Source organism: Pseudophryne corroboree, chromosome 2, assembly GCF_028390025.1.
Source record: "Pseudophryne corroboree isolate aPseCor3 chromosome 2, aPseCor3.hap2, whole genome shotgun sequence".
NCBI lineage: Eukaryota > Metazoa > Chordata > Amphibia > Anura > Myobatrachidae > Pseudophryne > Pseudophryne corroboree.
This window is the reverse complement of record NC_086445.1, coordinates 274677315-274702218: the sequence shown is the minus strand read 5'-3', so window position 1 is coordinate 274702218 and position 24904 is coordinate 274677315. Positions and strand designations below refer to the sequence as shown.

At 46.3% G+C, this 24904-nt stretch overlaps 1 protein-coding gene across 3 annotated transcripts in view; it reads left to right on the top strand.

The window, feature by feature from the left end:
• COG3 (component of oligomeric golgi complex 3) overlaps positions 1-24904 on the top strand; it is a 251481-nt gene that overhangs the window by 40460 nt on the left and 186117 nt on the right. For all 3 annotated transcript variants that reach the window (XM_063952822.1, XM_063952821.1, XM_063952823.1), the window contains one exon: positions 22728-22893. In XM_063952822.1, the coding sequence (XP_063808892.1) occupies positions 22728-22893 (166 nt within the window). The remainder of the gene's footprint in view (positions 1-22727; positions 22894-24904) is intronic.

Here is a 24904-nt window from a genome sequence, read left to right as displayed (position 1 = left end):
TAGCGATCGCTCAACCGTAGTCGAGACGCTCAAGCGTCACGTTCGCTTACGGCCCAGTGATCACAGGCAGGCACGCTATTGGCTGCCGACTAACGTGATGATTTGCTATAGCGTAGCGTACGCTCGGGACCACGAGGAGATCACCAGCGGTGCAGACGCTTACAACGTTTAAACCTTTATATCTATACCTTTAACAATGAGATACACAGTATACCTTGGTGTGGAGACAGAGTGTAAGTGCAACCTGGTGTAACCTGATTAACTACAAAGCTGCTTGAGCGTCACCGACGCTCAGAGAATACTTAACACTATAAAGAATACACAGATACCTGGGCTTAGGGTCCAAAACCTATTATGTGTATTTTAACTATTATACTTGCAAAAGGAATCACAGTACAAATGATACACTACAATATAACATAAACCAACTAACCAGATAAACTACACAGGAAATACAATACAATACAATTAAAGGAAAATACGAGAGAGATAGAGAGAGAGAGAGAGATGGCTCACAGTAAGACAATATGATTACGGAGAAAACTTACGCACAAGGGGAAACGATCGCATGCGCCTCGATATCCAGCTCCCGATTATCAGCAATGAGAACCGTTGAAGAAGTGAACTGGATACGGTCGGCCTGCCTATTTACAGAGACACAGGTGGCTCATAAATTGGGAAAAGTCGTCCCTGAATCCATCACAGCGGATGGTTCATTTGGGAGCCATATTGGATTCAGACCTACAGAAAGTTCTCTTACCAGAGAAAAAGATAGTCAAGGTGCAGGTCATGGCTCAGGAAGCGTTGCAAGCCCAGACAATGTCAGTCCATGCAGCAATGCGACTGTTGGGTCTGATGGTATCAACCTTCGACATGGTGGAATATGCGCAGTTCCACTCCAGACCGTTGCAGCACCTTATTCTGACCAAATGGAATGGAAATCATCAGACGATAAAGAAGCAGATGATAAAGATTCCAGTAAATGTAAAAAGGTCTCTAGCGTGGTGGCTACAGACAGACCATTTAAACAAGGGGAGACCCTTTTGGATTAAAGAGTGGCAGGTCCTGACAACAGATGCCAGCCTGCAAGGCTGGGGGGCGGTACTCGGGAGCCTATGGTTCCAGGGAAAATGGACCGCAAGGGAAAGTCGCCTGCCGATAAATCTGTTGTAGTTAAGGGCCGTTTACTTGGCTTTAGTTCAGGCAAAGGACAATCTACAAGGAAGATCAGTCCAGATCCGCTCAGACAATGCGACGGCAGTAGCATACCTCAATCATCAAGGAAGACCTCACAGCAAGAGTCTGATGGAGGAAGTAACTCCCATTCTAAAATGGGCAGAACTCCATCTCCCAGCATTGTCAGCAGTATTTGTCCCGGGTGTACTAAACTGGGAAGCGGATTTTCTCAGTCGGCACACCATTCAGGAAACCGAATGGGCCCTACACCCAGAAGTGTTTCAGACACTGGTGAACAGATGGGGTCTACCGGAGATGGACCTTATGGCGTCGCGTCTAAACAACAAAGTTCCGAGGTACGGATCGAGAACAAGGGACCCAGGAGCGGTGCTTGTAGACGCACTGTCAGTAGAATGGAGGTTTCAGCTGGCATATCTCTTCCCTCCAATATCTCTGTTACCCAGAGTAGTGAGAAAGATAAAACAGGCAAAAGGAGCAATCATTCTAATAGCTCCAGCTTGGCCAAGAAGGCATTGGTACACAGATCTGTTGAGAATGTCCATGGAAGCACCATTACTGCACCCTCAACGTCCAGATCTGCTAATGCAGGGTCCTTGTTGTCCCACCCTGACACATCTGATTTGAGGATCTAGACAATCACTAAACCTCTTCCTTCTTGTATGGAAGGGTGTGCATGTGTGTTCTTATCGCCTAAACAGGTCTCTGCCTGACGTTCCTGCCTAAAATCGCTGTGGAAAAAACTGATCTGACTGAGTCAGTGGGCGGGACTATATAGTGGAGGCCCCAATGCATCTTGGGAGGCCAGAAAGCTCGTGACCGTGTTGGTGCCATTTTCGCTGTTGCTCGACAATATCCCAATGTTATCCTGTGGATACCTGTGGACATAAGAGAAATCACGTTATCAACGGTAAGTTCTTACCATAACATGTGTGTGTGCGTGTGTGTATATGTGTATATATATATATATATATCTATAAATATATCTATAAATATATATATATATATATATATATATATATATATATATATATATATATATATATATATAAAAAATAAAATAAATATATATATATATATATATATAATATATATATAAATAATGTGGTGGACCTTCCGACACCACTAAAAACGTGTATGGGTGAAAAAATTGCGTGATGATATGGCTGAGTCTCAGACGCAGCCCTGGAGACAGTCTGTGGAAGAGGTGTTTTTCCAAAGTTTGTTTTCATCCACACCAGACCCCTCGGGGTCTCATAACATTGTCTCTGTAATGCACACTGATACCGACACAGACTCTGAATCCTGTGTCGACACTAGTTTTCCAGATTGATTCCGACATTAACTAGGAATATTCAGTACATGATTGTAGCTATAAGGGTTGTCTTAGACAATATGGAGTACCCTTCTGTACCAACAGAAGAAGGTTTACCTATATAAAGAAAGAAAAGAAGGAAACTTTTTCCTTCCTCTCGTAATTCACAAGGGAATTCAGGTTGCCTAGCCATTCCCAGCAGTGGACAGGGGGAGTCACCCCCCATTTTAAGAAGGGTCCTCTCACGGTTAACAGTATACATTAATATTTAATTATACAACCCATGAGACATTACTCAAGACTACATTGCATGTGCGTGAATGAGTATGGCTATTGCGAAGTGCTCTTATAATTTTATCATCCAGTATTGACGCTAGCTATGGTTGAGATTCTCCTAACGTTAGATCCTATATAGTATGCTACGGCATCCATGCGTGGAGCCGTGACAGAGAATTCACCAGTGTAAGGCGCATCCTGCTTCCAAAATAGATTATGGAGTTTCTCCCGTACCCAAGGTGAGACCTTGTTTGGTAGTGACCTGGATGATTTGGTGGGCAGCTACCGCAGGTAAGTCATTTTTTCTGCCGCTTGTCCCTCCACAAAAAAAAAAAAGGATCACAGGAGCAGAAATCATCTCCTGCTTCTGCCAAATCTACTGCATGACGCTGGGACTCCCTTGCGAGAGTTCGTCCCAGTGGGGGAGTGCTTGACACTTTTCAGTCAGTTCTGGGTTCATTCTGGTCTGGACCCGTGGGTTTTACAAATAGTGTCCCACGGATGCGAACTGAAGTTCAAGGCGTTTCCCCACACCAATTTCAAATCGGCCTTACCAGTTTCTCTCCCTGACAGGGAGGTAGTAAGCGCAGCCATTCAGAAATTGAGTCAGGATCAGGTCATTACCCTGATTCGCCTGTTCCAACAGGAAGTGTTTTTTTTAATTCAAGCCTCTTTGTGGCTCCAAAGCCGGACGGCTCAGTCAGACCTATCCTAAATAGAAAATTTTTCAATTTCTACCTGAAGTAATTCAAATTCAGGATGGAATCTCTCAAGGCAGTTATCTCCAGTCTGAAGAAGGAGTTTTCATGGTTTCAGTAGACATAATGGATGCCTACTTACATGTTCACATTTATCCTCCACGTCAGATTCAGGATGGTCATTACCAATTTCAGACGTTGCCGTTTGGTCTATACACGGCTCCGAGGATTCTCACCAAGGTAATGGCGAAAATGATGGTTCTCCTTCGCAAGCAAGGAGTCACTATTATCCCGTACTTGGTAGATCTCCTAATAAAGGTGTGTTCCAAGGCCAGGTTTGTGCAGAACATTGTACTGTCCCTGACAGTTCTTCAACTACAGGGTTGGGTCATGAACTTCCCAAAGTCATACTTGATACCGATTGCCATTTCTGGAATTGATACTGGACACAGAACTACAGAGTTTTTCTTCCAGTGGAAAGGGCTCTGGAGATCCAGAGACTAGTCAAATAAATTTTGGAAACCAGCAAGTATGTCTATCCATCAATGCATACGGTTGCTAGGGATGATGGTTGCGGCCTGCGAGGTCTTACAGATTTGCAGGTTCCATGCCAGTATATTCCAGTGGGACCTGTTAGTGTCCGGATCCCACCGACACATGCTCCGGAGGATAATCCTGTCTTCCAAGACCAGAATCTCACTCCTGTGGTGGCTGCACAACTCTGTTCCTAGTGAGGCGCAGGTTCGGGATCCAGGACTGGACCCTAGTGACCACGGATGCAAGCCTCCGAGGCTGGGGAGCAGACACACAGGGGGAAAAACTTCCAAGGAATGTTCAAGTCAGGAAACTTGTCTCCACATAAACATTGTGGAGTTAAGAGCCATTTACAATGGCCTTCTACAAGCGGAACATTTTCTTCAGGATCTACCTGTACTGATCCAGTCGGACGATGTAACAGCAGTAGCGTGTAAAAAACCGTCAGGACGAAACGAAAGGCAGAGCAGCGGTGGCAAAAGCCACACAGATTCTCCGCTGGGAAGAAAAGCGTACAGGCGCTCTGTCAGCGATCTTCATTCCAGAAGTAGACATCTGGGAAGCAGATTTCCTCAGCAAACACGATCTCCATCCAGGAGAGTGGGGCCCCCACCAAGAAGTCTTCACAGAGGTATCAAGTCATTGGGGAGTTCCTCAAGTAGACATGATGGCATCTCGTCTCAACTTGAATCTTCAGAGATATTGTTCCAGGTCAAGAGACCCACAAGCAATAGCAGTGGATGCACTGGTGACACCGTGAGTGTTTCAGTCGGTGTATGTATTCCCTCCACTTCCTCTCATTCCAAAAGTTCTAAAGATCATAAGACAAAGATTCGAGCAATCCTCATTGTCCCAGACTGGCCAAGGAGGGCTTGGTATCCAGATCTTCAGGAATTACTCATAGAAGATCCCTGGCCTCTTCCTCTGCGCGAGGACCTATTACAGCAGGGGCCGTGTGTGTATCAAGACTTACCGCGGCTGCGTTTGACGGCATAGCGGTTGAACGCCAAATCCTAGCCCGTAAGGGTATTCCCAGTGAAGTCATTCCCACACTTATTCAGGCTAGAAAAGGGGTAACGTCTAAACATTACCACCGTATTTGGAGAAAATATGTTTCTTGGTGTGAATCCAAGAAGGCTCCTACGGAAGAGTTTCAGCTAGGACGTTTTCTCCGTTTTCTACAAGCAGGTGTGGCTGTGGGCCTAAAGTTGGGCTCAATTAAAGTACAGATTTCAGCCTTATCGGTTTTCTTTCAAAAACAATTGGCCTCCCTTCCAGAAGTTCAGACTTTCGTGAAAGGCGTGTTGCACATCCAACCTCCATTTGTGCCTCCAGTGGCACCATGGGATCTTAATGTGGTGTTGCAGTTCCTTTAATCACATTAGTCTGAACCTTTACAGAAGCTGGAGTTGTAGTTCCTCATTTGGAAAGCGCTCATCCTGTTGGCCTTGACATCTGCAAGGCGGAGGTCTGAGTTAGCGGCCTTGTCTCACAAGAGCCCTTGTTTGATCTTCCATGAAGATAGTGCAAAATTTAGAACAAGTCAACAATTTCTGCCGAAGGTGGTTCCCTCTTTCCACATGAACCAACCTATTGTGGTGCTTGTGGCCACTGACGCCATCGTTGAGTCAAAGTTTCTGGTTGTGGTCAGAACTTTGAAGATTTATGTAGCCAGTATGGCTCCTATTGGGAAAACAGAGACTCTGTTTGTTCTGTATACTCCCAACAAGTGGCTTGTGTTCTGTTGAATGCCACGTTCTGCGGCATACTTGAGGTGTGAGCTGGTAAGATGCTCACCGTGGTTTAACAATAAATCCTTTCCTTGAAATGTCCATCTCCCTGGGCACAGTTCCTATAACTGGAGTCTGGAGGAGGGGCATAGAGGGAGGAGCCAGTTCACACCCTTTGAAAGTCTTAAAGTGCCCATGTCTCCTGCGGATCCCGTCTATACTCCATGGTTCTAATGGTGACCCCAGCATCCTCTACGGACTAAGAGAAAAGGATTTACCGGTAGGTATTAAAATCCTATTTTTCCAGCAAGTGAGATGAAATTTAGTATTGCCAGTAGACATTAAATTAGTAACGCCAACATTACCACTATATGGAGGGGGATCCGGTTGAGGATCCCGGCACTCGAAAATGTCGACACTGCAATCCCAACACTGCTCGAAATGCCGGCGCCGGCATCATGACAAGGTTCACAAACCCACAGCCGGGATCCCGAACGAGCGTATGTCGGACCACTGGGATTCATACCATCGGGATGCCGCGGTCGGTATTCTGATGCCAGCATTTCATACCCAAGGCACTTCAGCATTGCCACTATATGGAGAGCTGCTGAGTAGAAAGTTTTTTTTTTTTTTTTTTTAAATATTCTTCTAATTGGGCTGTTTCAATATTTTCAGACTAAAAACATAAATTTATTTTAAAATGTTACTTTATTCGTAAGTCATATTGTGTGTAAATATACACCACTATAAATTCTTAGGGCTTATCCTATCAAACCTTAGAGAGTGATAAAGGGGAGATTTTGCCCATAGCAGCCATTGAGCTTCTAACTGACATTTTATACGCTGTGCTAGAACAGTGTTTCTTTCTGTCCTGTGAACCGTACACAGTTGACATTTTCCAGGTCACCTGGCAGCTACACTGTGTATCACCAACTGTCACATTTTACAAATCCACAGGTGACCTGGAAAACATCAACTGTGTGCCGTCCTGAGGACAGAGGAGCAAATGTATTAAGCCTGAAGAAGGGATTAAGAAGTGATAAGTGCAAGGTGATAACGCACCAGCCAATCAGCTCCAAACTGTCATGTTTCAAATGCGTAATGATTGGCTGGTGCGTTATCATCTTGCGCTTATCACTGCTTTATCACTTCTTTATCACTTCTCCAGGTTACTACATCTGCCCCAGAGTTTGAGAACCTGTGTGCTAGAGAAATTATAGAAGGAAACTTCTTGGTTGCTATGGGCAACTTCTGTACTGTATTCACTCTCTAAAGTTTGATACATCTCCCCCTTAGTCATGTACATTAAGAAGACAAAATGAGTGTTTTTTGAGGCAGATGGGGAGTGAAAAAATATCCTGCTGCCGGGACATTCGAAAGGTAACTTTGAAGTCTATCTACTAGTATGTCTACTACATGGTCAGTATGTGTACACCTGAATATCACGCCCATTTTATTCATCTGACAAACAACTTTCCATTTCATCCCAAAGGTGTTAAGAACTCTGTTCAGCTCAGTCACATTCTTTGTTCATGGGGAGAGTGTCATGCAGAGAGAAGTGGTCTTCCTAAAAATGCTGCCACACTGTTAGAAGCACACAGTTCTTTAGGATGTCATTGTATGCTGTAGCATTTAAATTTCCCTGCACTGGAAATAAGAGCTCCAGGCCAAACTATAAAAATCAATCCAGAACATTATTCCTCCTCTACCGAGCTTTACAATTGGCATTATTCATTCAGATGGGAAACGTTCTCCATGCATCCGCCAAACCCTTATTTGTCCTTCAAATTGCCAGATGCTGAATTGTTTGTTATTCCGGAGGTATGTGTTTCCACTCCTCCAGAGTCAGTGGGGTTCTGTTTACACAACTCCAGACGAAGTTTGGCTTTGCACACAGTGATCTGAGATTTCAGCCATGGAAGCCCAAACCATGAAGCTCCCAACAAATTTCTTCTGCTGACGTAGTTTTCAGAGGCAGAGTGGATCTCGGTAGTAAGTGTTGCAACCAAAGACTGATGACTTTTACATGCTATGCGTTTCAGCACTTGGCCTGTTCCCATTATGTGAGTCTCTGTGGCCTTTCACTCTGTGGAGTAGTTAACACAATAATAGCCTGTGAAGTTGACCAGAGAAGCTCTAGCGGTGTGGAAATTTGACATGCTGGTGGCAATGGCTGCATTCTACGACACTGCCAAGTTGAAAGTCACGGAGCTCTTCAGTACAACCCCTTCAGCTGCTAATGTTTGACTATGGAGATTGTACATTTAACCACTTAATTGACGATTTTTTCTCCAAAAAACGCTCAGAAATTTGTCATTTTTTTAAATGAGTGAATTAGGTGAAGAACATGAATTTAACCGTATCCAAAATAATTTTAGTTAAAAAATAAAAAATATATATTTCTCTTAAGTCCTAGGGGATACTGGGAATCAATTTAGTACCATAGGGTATAGACGGGTCCACTAGGAGCCATGGGCACTTTAAGAAACTGATAGTGTGCGCTGGCTCCTCCCTCTATGCTCCTCCTACCAGACTCAGTTTAGAAAATGTTTGTTGTTTTCAGGCAGGACTGGATGGCACCAGCCTGCATGCTTCATGGGACTTAGGGGGGTAATGGCCCAACCTCTCTCAGGGTTAATGGTCCCGTTCCCAGCTAACAGCACACTAGCTCGTGAGGGAACTGTTTGCAAGCCCCACCACGGCGAGTGTACACTCCCGCAGCATGCCGCCACCCCTAACAGAGCCAGAAGATAGAAGAGTGGTGTGTACAAAGCCGGCGTCTCGGTTAGCGGGTCGCCAGCCATTATGGCGGCTTGAGGGTACGGAGACGCACAGCTTCTATATGGGGCGGATTCAGTCTCCTGCTGTGTAAGGACACAGACGCTGAACAGCGGACACAGTGCCCAGACTGGCAACATAGTCCTAAAAGGAGTCTGTCTCCATTTTATGCACTTAGACACATACAACCAGTATAAAAAAGAGCGGTAAGACCGCGCACCATTGAAGGGATGGGGCTTCACTATGAGCGGATCCCGCAGCTCACCAGCGCTATTTTCCATCTGCATCTGACACCGACGCTAACTGACAGGGACACTCAGCTCCTTCGGAGAGACTCCAAATTACCTCAGCGGTACCAGGGGGTCATAGCAGGTGGGTAGCGATTATTAGTGTGCGAAGTCACTAATTTAGGTACTTAGTCTGCGACCCGGCTAAGCTTGGCATTAGCGTTAAGGGCGCCGTGTGCTGGTTCCATACTCTCTCTGTGTCTCACTTTAAAGGCTTTTTGTGGGTTAATTGTGCATTTAACCTTTTCTTGTGTGTATGTGCTGTCACTATTACAGTATGTCAGGCAAAGAGTGTGTTTCATGTAAGGCACAGTGTTCCTCTTCCCCAGGGGGTTCACTACTGTGTACTCAATGTAGTGTCCCTTCCGAGGCTAGTGGGGCAGAACCAGCATGGCTGGACTCCATTAGGGGATTGATTTCCACAATCTCCACTAAGTTATCTCGGAATGAGAAAGAGATGCAATACTTAAGACAATCGATTACACACAAAAGAAATAATCCCGCATTAGTAACCAATATTTGTACAGATCGTTCTCTTTCTCCTTTTACCCTATATTTTATGGCCTAGATATGGCAATAATATAACCAATTAGGGAGTGCCACCCATAGCTTAAACACTATAACATAAACACACAGAAAATCAGAAGCTGCATTCTGGGTGCACTAAGAACCTCACAATTAAATTTAAAACATAACTTTTTTTCTCTAACGTCCTAGAGGATGCTGGGACTCCGTAAGGACCATGGGGATAGACGGGCTCCGCAGGAGACGCGGACACTTTAAGAAAGACTTTGGATCTGGGTGTGCACTGGCTCCCCCTCCAGACCTCAGTTTGATACTGTGCCCAGTTGAGACTGGGTGCTTTCAGGGAGCTCTCCTGAGTTTCCTGTAAAAGAAAGTATTTTAGTTAGGTTTTTTATTTTCAGGGAGCCTGCTGACAACAGGCTCCCTGCATCGAGGGACTGAAGAGAGAGAAACAGACCCACTTCTCTGAGTGTCAGGGCTCGGTTTCTTAGGCTACTAGACACCATTAGCTCCAGAGGGATCGGTACGCAGGTCTCACCCTCGGCTTCCGACCCAGAGCCGCGCCGCCGTCCTCCTCGCAGAGCCGGAAGATAGAAGCCGGGTAAGTATGTGAGGAAAAGACTTCAGAGGCGGCAGAAGACACCTTGATCTTCATAGAGGTAACGCACAGCGGTGAAGCTGTGCGCCATTGCTCCTATTCACCTCACACACATCGGTCACTGTAAGGGTGCAGGGCGCAGGGGGGGGCGCCATGGGCAGCAATAAAAACCTCCTGTGGCAAATACACATATATACATGTACAGCTGGGCACCGTACATGTATAAAAAGAGCCCCCGCCATGTTATTTAGAAATTTGAGCGGGACAGAAGCCTGCCGCCGAGGGGGCGGGGCTTCTCCCTCAGCACTCACCAGCGCCATTTTTCTCCACAGCACCGCTGAGAGGAAGCTCCCCGGACTCTCCCCTGCTTGACACACGGTGAAAGAGGGTTTTAAAGTAGAGGGGGGGGGCACATAATTGGCGCATGCTACAAAAGATCTACTGGGTAAACATTCTGTGTTTTTTCCTGGGTCATATAGCGCTGGGGTGTGTGCTGGCATACTCTCTCTCTGTCTCTCCAAGGGCCTGGTGGGGAACCTGTCTTCAGAAAAGAGCTTCCCTGTGTGTGTGTGGTGTGTCGGTATACGTGTGTCGACATGTCTGAGGTTGAAGGCTCACCTAAGGAGGAGGGGGGAGTGTATGAATGCTAGGTCTCCGTCGGCAGCGCCGACACCTGACTGGTTGGATCTGTGGAATGTTTTAAGTGCTAATGTTAATTTATTGCACAAAAGATTAGACAAAGCTGAAGCTAGGGTACAGTCAGGGAGTCAACCCATGTCTGTCCCAATGTCGCCGTGACCTTCGGGGTCTCAGAAGCGCCCACTATCCCAAATAGTTGACACAGATACCGACACGGATTCAGACTCCAGTGTCGACTACGATGATGCAAAATTGCAGCCAAGGGTGGCTAAATGTATTCGATATATGATTATCGCAATTAAAGATGTTTTGCATATCACTGAGGAACCCCCTGTCCCTGACACGAGGGTACACATGTATAAGGGAAAGAAAACTGAGGTCACCTTTCCCTCTTCACATGAGCTGAACGAATTATGCGAAAAAGCGTGGGAAACTCCAGACAAAAAACTGCAGATTCCCAAAAGGATTCTAATAGCGTATCCTTTCCCGTCACAGGACAGAATACGGTGGGAATCCTCCCCTAGGGTAGACAAAGCTTTGACACGCTTATCAAAAAAGATAGCGCTCCCATCCCAAGATACGGCTATTCTCAAGGATCCTGCTGACCGCAAGCAGGAGGTTACCTTGAAGTCCATTTACACACATTCTGGTACGTTACTCAGACCGGCAATTGCGTCGGCCTGGGTTTGTAGTGCTGTAGCAGCATGGACAGATTCCTTATCAGCGGATATTGAGACCCTTGATAAGGATACCATTTTAATGACCCCAGGGCATATAAAAGATGCTGTCTTATATATGAGGGATGCTCAAAGAGACATTAGTTTACTGGGTTCCAGAATAAACGCTATGTCTATTTCTGCTAGGCGAGTCTTATGGACCCGACAGTGGACGGGTGATGCCGACTCAAAGAGGCATATGGAGTTTTTGCCTTACAAGGGTGAGGAATTGTTTGGAGAAGGCCTCTCGGACCTCGTCTCCACAGCTACGGCAGGTAAATCAAATTTTTTGCCTTTTATTCCCTCACAATCTAAGAAAGCGCCTCATTATCAAATGCAGTCCTTTCGTTCAAATAAAAGCAAAAGAGTACGTGGATCGTCCTTTCTTGCCAGGGGTAAGGGCAGAGGGAAAAAGCTACACAACACAGCTAGTTCCCAGGAACAGAAGTCCTCCCCGGCCTCTGCAAAATCCACCGCATGACGCTGGGGCTCCCCTGAGGGAGTCCGCTCCAGTGGGGGCACGTCTTCGACTTTTCAGCCACATCTGGGTTCACTCACAGGTGGATCCCTGGGCAATAGAAATTGTTTCCCAGGGATACAAGCTGGAATTCGAAGAGGTGCCTCCTCACTGGTTTTTCAGATCGGCGCTACCAACTTTTCCCCTGGAAAAGGAGATAGTGTTACATGCGATTCACAAATTGTGTCTTCAACAAGTGGTGGCCGAGGTTCCCCTGCTTCAGAGAGGGAAGGGGTACTACTCAACTTTGTTTGTGGTCCCGAAACCGGACGGTTCGGTCAGACCCATTTTGAATTTAAAATCCCTGAACCTTTACTTAAAACGGTTCAAGTTCAAGATGGAATCGCTCAGAGTGGTCATCGCCAGCCTGGAAGGGGGGGATTTTATGGTATCTCTGGACATAAAGGCTGCATACCTGCATGTTCCCATATATCCTCCTCATCAGGCGTACCTGAGATTTGCGGTACAGGATTGTCATTACCAATTTCAGACGTTGCCGTTTGGGCTTTACACGGCCCCGAGAATTTTCACCAAGGTAATGGCGGAAATGATGGTGCTCCTGCGCAAGCAGGGTGTCACAATTATCCCGTACTTGGACGATCTCCTCATAAAAGCGAGATCACGGGAGAAGTTGCAGAACAGCGTATCCCTTTCACTGAAGGTGTTACAGCGACACGGCTGGATTCTCAATATTCCAAAGTCGCAGCTGAATCCTACGACTTGCCTGCCCTTCTTGGGCATGATTCTAGACACAGACCAGAAAAGGGGTTTTCTGCCGATAGATAAAGCGCAGGAACTCATGACTAGTCAAGAACCTGTTGAAGCCGAAACAAGTGTCAGTACATCATTGCACTCAAGTCCTGGGAAAAATGGTGGCGACATACGAAGCCATTCCCTTCGGTAGGTTCCATGAAAGGACTTTCCAATGGGACCTATTGGACAAATGGTCCGGGTCACATCTGCACATGCATCAGCGGATCACCCTGTCCCCCAGGGCCAGGGTATCTCTCCTGTGGTGGCTGCAGAGTGCTCACCTTCTAGAGGGCCGCAGGTTCGGCATTCAGGATTGGATCCTGGTGAACACGGACGCGAACCTCCGAGGTTGGGGAGCAGTCACACAGGGAAGAAATTTCCAAGGCCTTTGGTCAAGTCAAGAGACTTGTCTTCACATCAACATCCTGGAACTGAGGGCCATATACAAAGCCCTGCGTCAAGTGGAGACCTTACTTCGCGACCGACCAGTTCTGATCCAGTCCGACAACGTCACCGCAGTAGCTCATGTAAACCGACAAAGCGGCACAAGGAGCAGAGTGGCGATGGCGGAAGCCACCAGAATTCTTCGCTGGGCGGAGAATCATGTAAGCGCACTGTCAGCAGTGTTCATTCCGGGAGTGGACAACTGGGAAGCAGACTTCCTCAGCAGACACGACCTGCATCCGGGAGAGTGGGGACTTCATCAGGAAGTCTTCGCACAGATTGCAAGTCGGTGGGGACTGCCCCAAATAGACATGATGGCGTCCCGTCTCAACAAAGAGTTACAAAGGTATTGCGCCAGGTCAAGAGACCCTCAGGTGGTAGCTGTGGACGCCCTAGTGACACCGTGGGTGTTCCAGTCGGTCTATGTATTTCCTCCTCTTCCTCTCATACCCAAGGTGTTGAGAATAATAAGAAAAAGAGGAGTACAATACTCATTGTTCCAGATTGGCCACGAAGTACCTGGTATCCGGATCTGCAGGAAATGCTCACAGAAGATCCGTGGCCTCTTCCTCTAAGACAGGACCTGTTGCAACAGGGTCCCTGTCTGTTCCAAGACTTACCGCGGCTGCGTTTGACGGCATGGCGGTTGAACGCCGGATCCTAGCGGAAAAAGGTATTCCGGATGAGGTCATTCCTACGCTAATGAAGGCTAGGAAGGATGTGACATCTAAACATTATCACCGAATATGGAGAAAATATGTTTCTTGGTGTGAGGCCAGGAATGCTCCTACGGAAGAATTCCATCTAGGCCTTTTACTTCACTTCCTACAAACTGGAGTGAATTTGGGCCTAAAATTAGGCTCCATTAAAGTTCAGATTTCGGCCTTATCCATTTTCTTTCAAAAGGAATTGGCCTCTGCCTGAAGTACAGACTTTTGTGAAGGGAGTACTACATATTCAGCCTCCTTTTGTACATCCGGTGGCGCCTTGGGACCTTAACGTGGTGTTAAGTTTTCTTAAGTCACATTGGTTTGAACCACTTAAAACAGTGGAGTTGAAATATCTCACTTGGAAGGTGGTCATGTTGTTAGCCTTGGCTTCGGCTAGGCGAGTTTCGGAATTAGCGGCTTTATCACATAAAAGCCCCTATCTGGTTTTCCATATGGATGGAGCGGAATTGCGGACCCGTCCTCAATTCCTACCTAAGGTGGTCTCATCCTTTCATATGAACCAACCTATTGTTGTGCCTGTGGCTACACGTGACTTGAAGGATTCCGAGTCCCTTGATGTGGTCAGGGCTTTGAAGATTTACGTGGCCAGAACGGCTAGGATCAGAAAAACAGAAGCACTGTTTGTCCTGTATGCAGCCAACAAGGTTGGCGACCCTGCTTCAAAGCAGACTATTGCTCGCTTGATCTGTAACACGATTCAGCAGGCGCATTCTACGGCAGGATTGCCGTTACCAAAAACGGTTAAGGCCCATTCCACTAGGAAAGTGGGCTCGTCTTGGGCGGCTGCCCGAGGGGTCTCGGCACTACAGCTGTGCCGAGCTGCTACTTGGTCGGGGTCAAACACCTTTGCAAAGTTCTAGAAGTTTGATACCCTGGCTGAGGAGGACCTCCTGTTTGCTCAATCGGTGCTGCAGAGTCTTCCGCACTCTCCCGCCCGTTTGGGAGCTTTGGTATAATCCCCATGGTCCTTACGGAGTCCCAGCATCCTCTAGGATGTTAGTGAAAATAAGATTTTAAACCTACCGGTAAATCTCTTTCTCGTAGTCCGTAGAGGATGCTGGGCGCCCGTCCCAAGTGCGGACTACTTCTGCAAGACTTGTATATAGTTATTGCTTTCATAAGGGTTATGTTATAGTTTCGTCGGTTTTGAACCGATGATATGTTGTTGTTTCATACTGTTAACTAGATAGTATATCACAGGTTATATGGTGTGATTGGTGTGGCTGGTATGAATCTTGCCCTTAGATTAACAAAAATCCTTTCCTCCTACTGTCCGTCTCCTCTGGGCACAGTTTCTCTAACTGAGGTCTGGAGGAGGGGCATAGATGGAGGAGCCAGTGCACACCCAGATCCAAAGTCTTTCTTAAAGTGCCCATGTCTCCTGCGGAGCCCTTCTATCCCCATGGTCCTTACGGAGTCCCAGCATCCTCTACGGACTACGAGAAAAAGATTTACCGGTAGGTTTAAAATCTTATTATTAGCATATATTTATGCAGAAATACTTATTCAGCCAGTATGAAATATATAAAAAAAAAAAAGTGTGATAGAAATGAAAGATGTGTATTAAAACAGTATTAAATGTTTAAAAGCAGAGCTGTGTAGCAGTGTGCCGGCTACGGCGGTGAAAGTGCCGGAGGGAGAACGGGCCGCACATAGCTCACAGCAGCGGGGTGGCCACACGTGGTCTGCAATACACTATCAAGCGGCGGCTAGCGGCCATTAGATGGTTGCAACTCACACGCTGCAAGATCTAGCCAAACACCGCATGTCAGTGAACATTAGAGTGCACTGTATTATCTAATATATGCTTTAAGGGGAGCCATATACCCGGAACAGCAGTACAGATCAGGTTAATAGTCAGGCTGGCACAGTGAAATATATACAGGTGATTCAAATATTATACATTAAGTGTGCCTAGGATATACGATTGTATTAATGGCTGATGGGCACATTTGAAACTAAGTGATTCATAAACCTCTCATTAACTGTTACTTACATCCGACTAAATTTCAGAATATAAGGTATTAATAAACTGCACGTGCAAGGGACTGTTCCATTTATATCCCTAACCCCGTCTAATAACATCAGGTCTGGGACATATTAATAACGGATAAGCAATTAGAACCATATATAGGAATTTTGCTTATACCAGACTCATTTGTGTGAAGTGCCACAGACGAATTTGCTGGGCATATAAACATACTAATAAAATAGTAATTTAGACTGGTATATTATTTGGCTAATTCCTGTGCACTCAACGATAGTATACTATCTATAAATAGAAAGATAATAACACATGATTTGACCACTGTACTATTTAAGAAACTGAATAACAGATACAGCTAAGAGAGTGTTTATTATTCAATAATAGATTGTCACAAGGATACATTGTGATACTAATTTTTTTAAAATGTGACAATCTTTCTTTACTGCAACAGATAATAAACTAAGACTGTGAATTACATCTAGGTTTCAATTCAAGGTGAATCTAGGAATAAGACACTATATGGTGACACAAAGAGGACATTATGGACAAAATGATATACTCTGCAGCGGGGGGGCTATAAAGCCTTTATTAAAGGAGATCTCCTCGGAATCAAGCATAACAGTCTGCTTTTAAACATTTAATACTGTTTTAATACACATCTTTCATTTCTATTATCACACTATTTTTTTTTTTATATTTCATACTGGCTGAGTATTTCTGCATAAATGTATGCTTATGTTTTAAATTTAATTGTGAGGTTCTTAGTGCACCCAGAATACAGCTTCTGTTTTTCTGTGTGTTTATGTTAAGACAATCGATGATTGAGTTTATGAAGAGAGACTCTGTTCCCAAACCAGCGTCTCGGTCCCCTGCCATTTTTCCGCAGAAACGCACTTTGGCCCATATCCTGCAGTCTGACTCGGATAATGAGGGGTCAGAAATGGAGGAGGGTGAGGTGGATTCAGAGGTGCGGAAGGTTACTCTGTCGCAGGGAGTAGATGCTCTCATAGAAACTATCAGAGCAGTTCTAAATATCCCTGATAAGGTGACAGAGGAGAGTGAGAAATCTTATTTTAATATGAAAAAGAAATCCTCAGCCACTTTTCCTGTGTCAAAGGAACTAAATACCCTGTTTGAAGAACTGTGGGTTAATCTTGATAGGAATTTTCAAATCCCTAGACAGTTGTTATCATCCTTTCCTTTTCCTCCTGAGGATAGAAAAAAGTGTGAAAAGCCACCGATAGTGGATGCATCAGTATCCAGGCTTTCACGAAAAATTGTATTGCCTGTCCTGGGTGCAGCCTCCCTAAAAGACACGGCTGATCGTAAAATTGAGACTACGCTCAAATCCTTGTATACAGCTGCTGGGGTGGCCCAGAGCCCCACTATAGCATGTGGGTGGATTACAAGAGCCATTGCCAAATGGTCAGGTAACCTGATTGAAGGGTTAGACACCTCGCCTCAGGAGGAGGTTGTCTTGTTCCTGCAGCATAGGCTTACTTAATGCACGCACTACGGCTATGGCAGTGTCTGCACGCAGGGGTCTGTGGCCACGCCAGTGGACTGCGGATGCGGACTCCAGGAAAGGTGTGGAAGACCTCCCTTTCACAAGCGAGGCCTTATTTGGAGATGAACTAGACAAATGGATCTCCAAAGCTACTGCGGGTAAGTCCACATACCTTCCTTCTGCAGCTCCTCCAGCTAGGAAGGTCTACTGAGGTCCCAATTTGCAGTCCTTGGACGGCCAAGTTTAGGGGCAAACCCAGAGGTGGTTCTATCGCCACCAGAGGCGCTAGAGGTAAACCATGCAAACCAGCAACTGCTGGTTCACAGTAACAGAGCTCAAGCTCTGCTTCCTCAAAACCTTCAGCATGATGGTGGAACACGATGCCTGGAAGATTGGCAGGTGGGAGCCCGCCCTAAAACTCTTCAGTTACATCTGGAAAAGTTCGTGCCAGGGTCCCTGGGTCATAGATCTTATTTCCCAGGGCTACAGACTGGAGTTCCAGAAGCTCCCACCTCACAGATTCTTCCGATCAGGCTTACCAGTTTCACAAGAGGCAAGTATAACTTTACAGGACGCCATTCACAAACTGGTACAGACTCCGGTCATTGTTCCAGTTCCACCTCACCTGCAAAACAAGGGGTACTATTCCAACTTGTTTGTGGTACCGAAACCGGACAGTTTGGTAAGACCGATTCAGAACCTCAAGTCGTTGAACCAATACTTACGAGTGTTCAAATTCAAGATGGAGTCTCTTAGAGCGGCGGTCTCAGGTCTGGAGGAGGGGGAATTCCTAGTGTCTCTGGATATCAAGGATGCGTACCTTCACATTCCGATCTGGCCACCTCATCAGGCTCATCTACGGTTTGCACTGCAGGACCGTCACTGCTAGTTCCAGGCCCTGCCGTTTGGTCTCTCCACGGCACCGAGGGTATTCACCAAAGTGATGGCAGAGATGATGTTTCTCCTCCGAAAACAGGGAGTGAACATAATTCCGTACCTGGACGATCTTCTGATAAAGGCACCGTCCAGGGAGCGGTTGTTGGACAGCATTGGCCTCTCAACCAGACTACTCCTGGATCATGGGTGAATTCTGAACCTACCAAAATCTCATCTAGAACCAACACAGAGGCTTCCTTTCCTGGGAATGATACTGGACACGGAGTCTCAGAAGGTGTTCCTTCCCTTGGAAAAGGCAATGGTAATCCAGTGGATAGTTCGGGCTGTCCTGAAGCCAACCCGGATCTCGGTGCATCTGTGCATTAGCCTTCTGAGGAAAATGGTGGCCTCTTACGAGGCGCTTCAGTACGGAAAGTTTCATGCGAGGCCCTTCCAGCTGGATCTGTTGGACAAATGGTCCGGATCGCATCTTCACATGCACCAGAAGATCCGTCTGTCACCAAAAGCCAGGATCTCCCTTCTGTGGTGGCTACAGACTTCTCACCTAGTCGAGGGTCGGAGGTTCGGGATTCAGAATTGGAATTTGCTAACCACAGACGCAAGCCTCAGAGGTTGGGGAGCAGTCACCCAGGGGGTGCAGTTTCAGGGAAGATGGTCAAGTCAGGAAGTTGTCCTTTCAATAAACATCTTGGAACTCAGAGCTATATACAACGCCCTTCTGCAGGCCTCATCTCTTCTTCAGAATCAGGCCATTCAGGTCCAGTCGGACAATGTGACGTACATAAACTGACAGGGCGAAACGAAAAGCAGAGCCGCAATATTAGAGGTAGGGCGGCCAATCCCGGGAATAGTATCAGCGGGATCCCGGGATTTAGGCCAAAAATAGGCCAGGATTCAATGCAGGGATTGGAAGCTCCAATCCCGGGGATTGAGGGATCAGTCAGCCCTTTAATGTCGGGCAGCGTTGAGCTTCCTTAGGACGCTCAACGCTGCCCGGCTCCCTTCTCCCGGCCCCCCTGCACAGCCGCAGCATGACTTCTGAACGCTGCCCGGCTCCCTCCTCCCCCTGTGCAGCATGACTCTGAGGGATTGAAAAAATGGCCTGGGATTGGCCACCCTAGTCAGAGGTGTCAAGAATTCTCCTCTGGGTGGATAAACACGCCGTGGCGTTGTCGGCGGTCTTCATTACGGGAGTAGACAACTGGAAAGCAGACTTTCTCAGCAGACGCAACCTGCACACGGGGAGTGGGGCCTTCACCTGGAGGTGTTCTAGTGGTTGACACGTCGGTGGGGATATCCACGAATCGACATGATGGCCTCCCGACTCAACAAGAAGCTTAAGCGGTATTGTTCCAGGTCGAGAGACCCTCAAGCAGTGGCAGTAGACGCTCTGACGACTCTGTGGGTCTACCAGCTGGTGTACGTGTTCCCTCCACTTCCTCTGATCCCAAGAATTCTAAAAAGAATAAAAAGGGAAAAGTTCAAGCAATCCTCATTGCTCTGGACTGGCCATGAAGGGCCTGGTATGCGGATCTTATCGAGATGCTGCACGAATATCCGTGCGCTCTACCTCTTTGTGAGGATCTTCTGCAACAGGGCCCGTTCGTCTATCAAGACTTACCCCGACTACGTTTAACGGCATGGAAATTGAACGGCTGATTCTAGCCAGGAGAGGAATTCCTCACAAGGTCATCCCGACTATGGACCTAATTCAGCGTTGATCTCAGCAGCAAATATGTTAGCAGTTGGGCAAAACCATGCGCACTGCAGGGGGGCAGACATAACATGTGCAGACATCGTTAGATTTGGGTGGGGTGTGTTCAATCTGAAATCTAATTTGCAGTGTAAAAATAAAGCAGCCAGTATTACCCTGCACAGAAACAAAATAACCCACCCAAATCTAACTCTCTCTGCACATGTTATATCTGCTACACCTGCAGTGCACATGGTTTTGCCCAACTGCTAACATTTGCTGCTGCGATCAACTCTGAATTACCCCCTATGATCCAAGCCAGGAAGGGGGTAACGTCTAAACAAGACCACCGTATCTGGAAGAAATATGTCTGTGTGAGAGCAGACAATATTCTGCAGTGGAATTCCATCTGGGACATTTCCTGCTTTTTCTGCAGTCGGGAGTGGATGTGGGCCTACGTCTAGGCTCCATAAAAGTCCAGATTTTGGCCTTGTCTGTTTTCTTTCAGAAACAATTTGCATCTATTCCTGAGGTCCAGTCATTCTTGAAAGGTGTTTTGCACATCCCTTTGTGACTCACACGGCACCTTGGGATCTCAATTTGGTGCTGCAGTTCCTCCAATCGGACTGGTTTGAACCGTTACAGGAGGTTGACGTAAAATACCTTACGTGGAAGATCGCCGCACTGTTGACCTTGGCTTCAGCAAGACGTGTGTCTGAGCTGGGGGCATTGTCTTACAAGAGCCCCTACCTAATTTTCCATTAGGACAGAGCTGAACTCATAACTCATCAGCAATTTCTTCCTAAGGTGGTGTCCGCGTTTCACATAAACCAACCTATTGTGGTTGCGGACATCTCTGCTTCTTCAAAGTCCTCGGATGTTGTGAGGGCTTAGAAAGTGTATGTAAAGAGGTACGCTCGTCATAGGAAATCGGACTCGCTGTTCGTTCTCTATGATCCCAATAAAATTGGGTGTCCTGCTTCAAAGCAGTCTATTGCATGCTGGATCAGGCTCACTATCCAGCATGCTTATTCTACAGCAGGATTGCCGGTTCCAAAATCTGTACAGGCCCACTCGACTAGGTCGGTGGGCTCTTCTTGGGCGGCTGCCCAGGGTGTCTCGGCTTTACAGCTCTGTCGAGCAGCTACTGGGTCAGGTTCAAACACTTTTGCTGAGTTTTACAAGCTCGATACTTTGGCCTCTGAGGACCTTCAGTTTGGTCAATCAGTTCTGCAAGAACCTCAGCACTCTCCCACCCGGTTTGGGAGCTTTGGTAGTTCCCCATGGTACTAAATGGATTCCCATTATCCCCTAGGATGTAAGAGAAAATAGGATTTTAATTACCTACCAGTAAATCCTTTTCTCGTAGTCCGTAGGGGATACTGGGCGCCCACCCAGTGCTTCATTCTTTCTGTGCTGTGACTTGGTTAAGTATTCTGGTTTGCTCAGCTGTTGGTGTTCCTGTTTCAAGTTTGGTTAGCATGGCTTTCATCTTGTTCTGTGGGTGCTGGTTCGTAATCTCACCACTTTCCTTATCTGTCCTTCTGTCAAAGTATGCCTGTCTCCTCCGGCACAGTTTCCTAGACTGAGTCTGGTAGGGCATAGAGGGAGGAGCCAGCGCACACTATCAATTGCTTAAGTTGCCCATGGCTAATAGTGGACCCGTCTATACCCCATTGTAGTAAATGGATTTCCAGTCTCCCCTACGGACTACGAGAAAAGGATTTACCGGTAGGTAATTAAAATCCTATAATTTTTTTAATGTAAAAAATAAATTAAAAAATAGTCCATTCCCCCCCCTAACATCGAAACATTGATCGGGAACATTGCGACCACCGGAACATCGGAAACATTGCGGCTTTCATTTTGAAAGCCGGGACAGCCTCCAGGTACACGGGGGGCTTGGGGGGTTTAATTTATACTTCCCCAGCGGTTGCTATTGTCTGCAGCCACTGCAGGGGGGGGGGGGGGGGGGGAAGGGTCCTGTTGTCCTGACCGATCAGCAGTGATCGGCAGCATGGCAATCAGTATGGGAGAGTGCAGGGAGGCAGTGGCACCCTTCCAGTCCCTCTGACAGCAGCAGCGGAGGGAAGTTTCCCTTTCTTGCCGTTGCTAACACAGTTTATCTGACTGGTCGCATACTGTGCGACCAGGTCAGATAAAGCACTTGCAGGCATGGTCGCATCTGATGTGACCATGCCAGGCAAGTGGTTAATTTTATGCACCCTATGGCTGTGGCTGAAATGGCCAAACACATTAATTAGGCAAGGGGCCATGTCATGTAGATAGACATACATATGGATTAGATGGAGGCATGCAGTGTGCTGTCTGTATGTACATATAGTTGCCAGAAAGTACCCCATCCAGCACAGTGCAGTCAGTATGCCCCTTTCTACAGTGGGAAATGATAACTATATGCTTTTGGTATTGTTCATTCTAATTTTATCTTGTTTTTTTAATTTTGCTTAACTGAGCTTTAAGTAGCAGAGTTTAGTTAAATACAGCCACCTCTAAGACACCTGATACACACATCTGGGGTCTGCCATGTTATCCCAAGTGGCAAAATAAGAGCTCTCATGGCAAGTACTATTAACTCAGCAATTAGTATTCATCAGTGAAGATGTTTTTAGAATCATGTAATCCGGTCAGTTATATTCATTCATATAACATATATTTTAAGAAATCTATATGGTTTTCTTTTTATTCCTTTGCAAAAAACAAAACTACTTATATTGTTAGAATTAAACATCTGGTTGCGTTAATATTAAATTAAAACATGGCAAACTTCTGAGACCTGAATGATCTTATTTAGGTGGACATGCTACAAAGGGCTAGTATTGTGAGCTTTAACTCCTAATTCTGTATCGTACTGCACTCTTAGTTTTCATGCTGTTTCTGCTTCCTGTAGAGAGATGAGAGATTACTTGTCCGGGTTCCAGGACCAATGTGATTCCATACTGAATGACGTCAATGTTGCACTGCAGCACTTGGAGTCATTACAGAAACAGTACCTATTTGTGTCTACAAAAACGGGAACGTTGCATGAAGCCTGTGAGCAACTTCTTAAAGAACAGGTATGTTTAATGAGCTGTAACTCTCATGTTTTTTCCTTTTAGCAGTCACACTGGTCTATTTATTCATCTGTCTGTACAAATAAAACAGATGTTTGCTGCGATCCGCTGACCGATGTAATAATCGGAAAAGGGGTATGCAATAACGATCTTGTGCATGCATACTTACCAATCTGCCACCCAGAATGCCTGGCCACAGGAACCAGATATGACGACATTGTGGGCGATTCCTGTGGTCAACAACGGTTCAGCCAGTCAACTCTACACACGGCTAGACAGACAGATATATTTGAATGAGTTATCACCATCAGCTGTGCTGCAGTGCCCACCTGATATGTCTGTGACCCGATGGCGTTCACAAACATATCTGGTGTACACACCCACCTAGCCACTACCGCTATATCATTCGTCAAACAGTATATCAAAAAGTGTGTACCCAGCCTGTGGGGAGAATTCAGTTAGCCGTGGTAAATTACTGTGGCTAATTGATCCCTGGGGTGGCGGGGTGGTAATTCAATTGTTTCCGATAACTGGCACTATCGGGGATTTTGTTTCATCTGCCTGGAGGCAGTAGAAACAAAATCCCTGATAAGCGCTGTGTTTTTGCCGAAAAATGGGCACAAAAAAAAACAGGGTGATTGAATTACCCTGAAAACAAATTGCGGTAAAACTGGATTTTACTGTGACTTTTTACTGCAAAAAATGTATCGCCTATAGTTGAATTCACCCTTCTATCTGCCACTGAGATGTTTACTATTTATTAAATCAATGCTGGACTTTCTGGAAAAAAGTTAAGAAACACAGATCAAAATAAGATCAAAATAAACAAACTTTGTGTGTTTCTTAACTTGAATATGTTGGAAAGTAACTACCCAGGAATCTTGTGCATCGGATAAATTGGAACATGTGATCCTGTACAAGATGCTGAGTACGTAGCTACACAGATACATTTTTACACATTAAGCTTCTAAAAAAACCATAGCAGAAAGAACAAAGTAATAATGCCACTGTATAAGTCATTGGTAAAGCCTCATCTAGAATGCTGTGTTCAGTTCTGGAGGCCATAACTCCAGAGGGCTATAAATACATTAGAGAGACTGTACAAAGAAGGGCAACTAAAATGGTGCACGAAACTTACACAGAAAGAGCAAAATATTTTTTCCGGCAGGGTCCACAGGTTATCCACAGGATAACATTGGGATATGATGAAGTGACAGCGGATTTGCACCAATCGGTCAAAGCTTTTCGGCCTCCCAGCATGCAATGGGCCCGTCCATATATCCCCGCGCCCTGGCTCAGGCAAATCAGTTTTTCGTTTGGTGCGGCAGGAGCCAGACCATGGTCAGAGGGCTGCTGGTTTTTAGCAACCCTAAGCTTTCTTATTTTATTTTTAGGAATAGGGATTATTATTTTATTTTTATACTGATCTTCCTAAAAAGCGTCTTATACGTACCTTAGAAAGAGTCGCTCCAACAACTCTCCGCTGGGTTGCGACAACGCTTACCCACGAGTACAGTGCTGTTTCGGCGGGCGTCTGTGTCGGATATACTAGCAGGTCCGGCGGAGACGTTACCAGGCTGTGGCCGGAGCACGGGGAGAAGGTAAGCCATTGGTTCCGCTTAGAAGGGGAATACGGACACAGCCTTACTGTTATGGGAAGAGATTACCAAACAGTCGCTGACGTGGCTGCCAGCTCGGATACACCAGCGTTAGGCCTTAGGGATCATAGGCTCCAGGAATAGTATGAGGCCGCGATCCCTAGGGTTGATGTCAGCAGTGGGGAGTCAGACGCTCTCCTGGTCGCCCCTTCCCCCGCTTCATGACCAGTTTCCTTCGAGTCTCCCGCCATGAACTGTTTTCCCGCTTTCGTCTGAGATGCTGTATACGAAGGGGACCCAGTCGCATCATAGGCGGCTTCGTGACTGGTGCGCCTGTGTTCACTGAGCGGCAGTGTACACTAGTAGCGTCTGGATCCACTCAGCGTTCGCAAACGTATTGATCGGCCCTGGAAGCG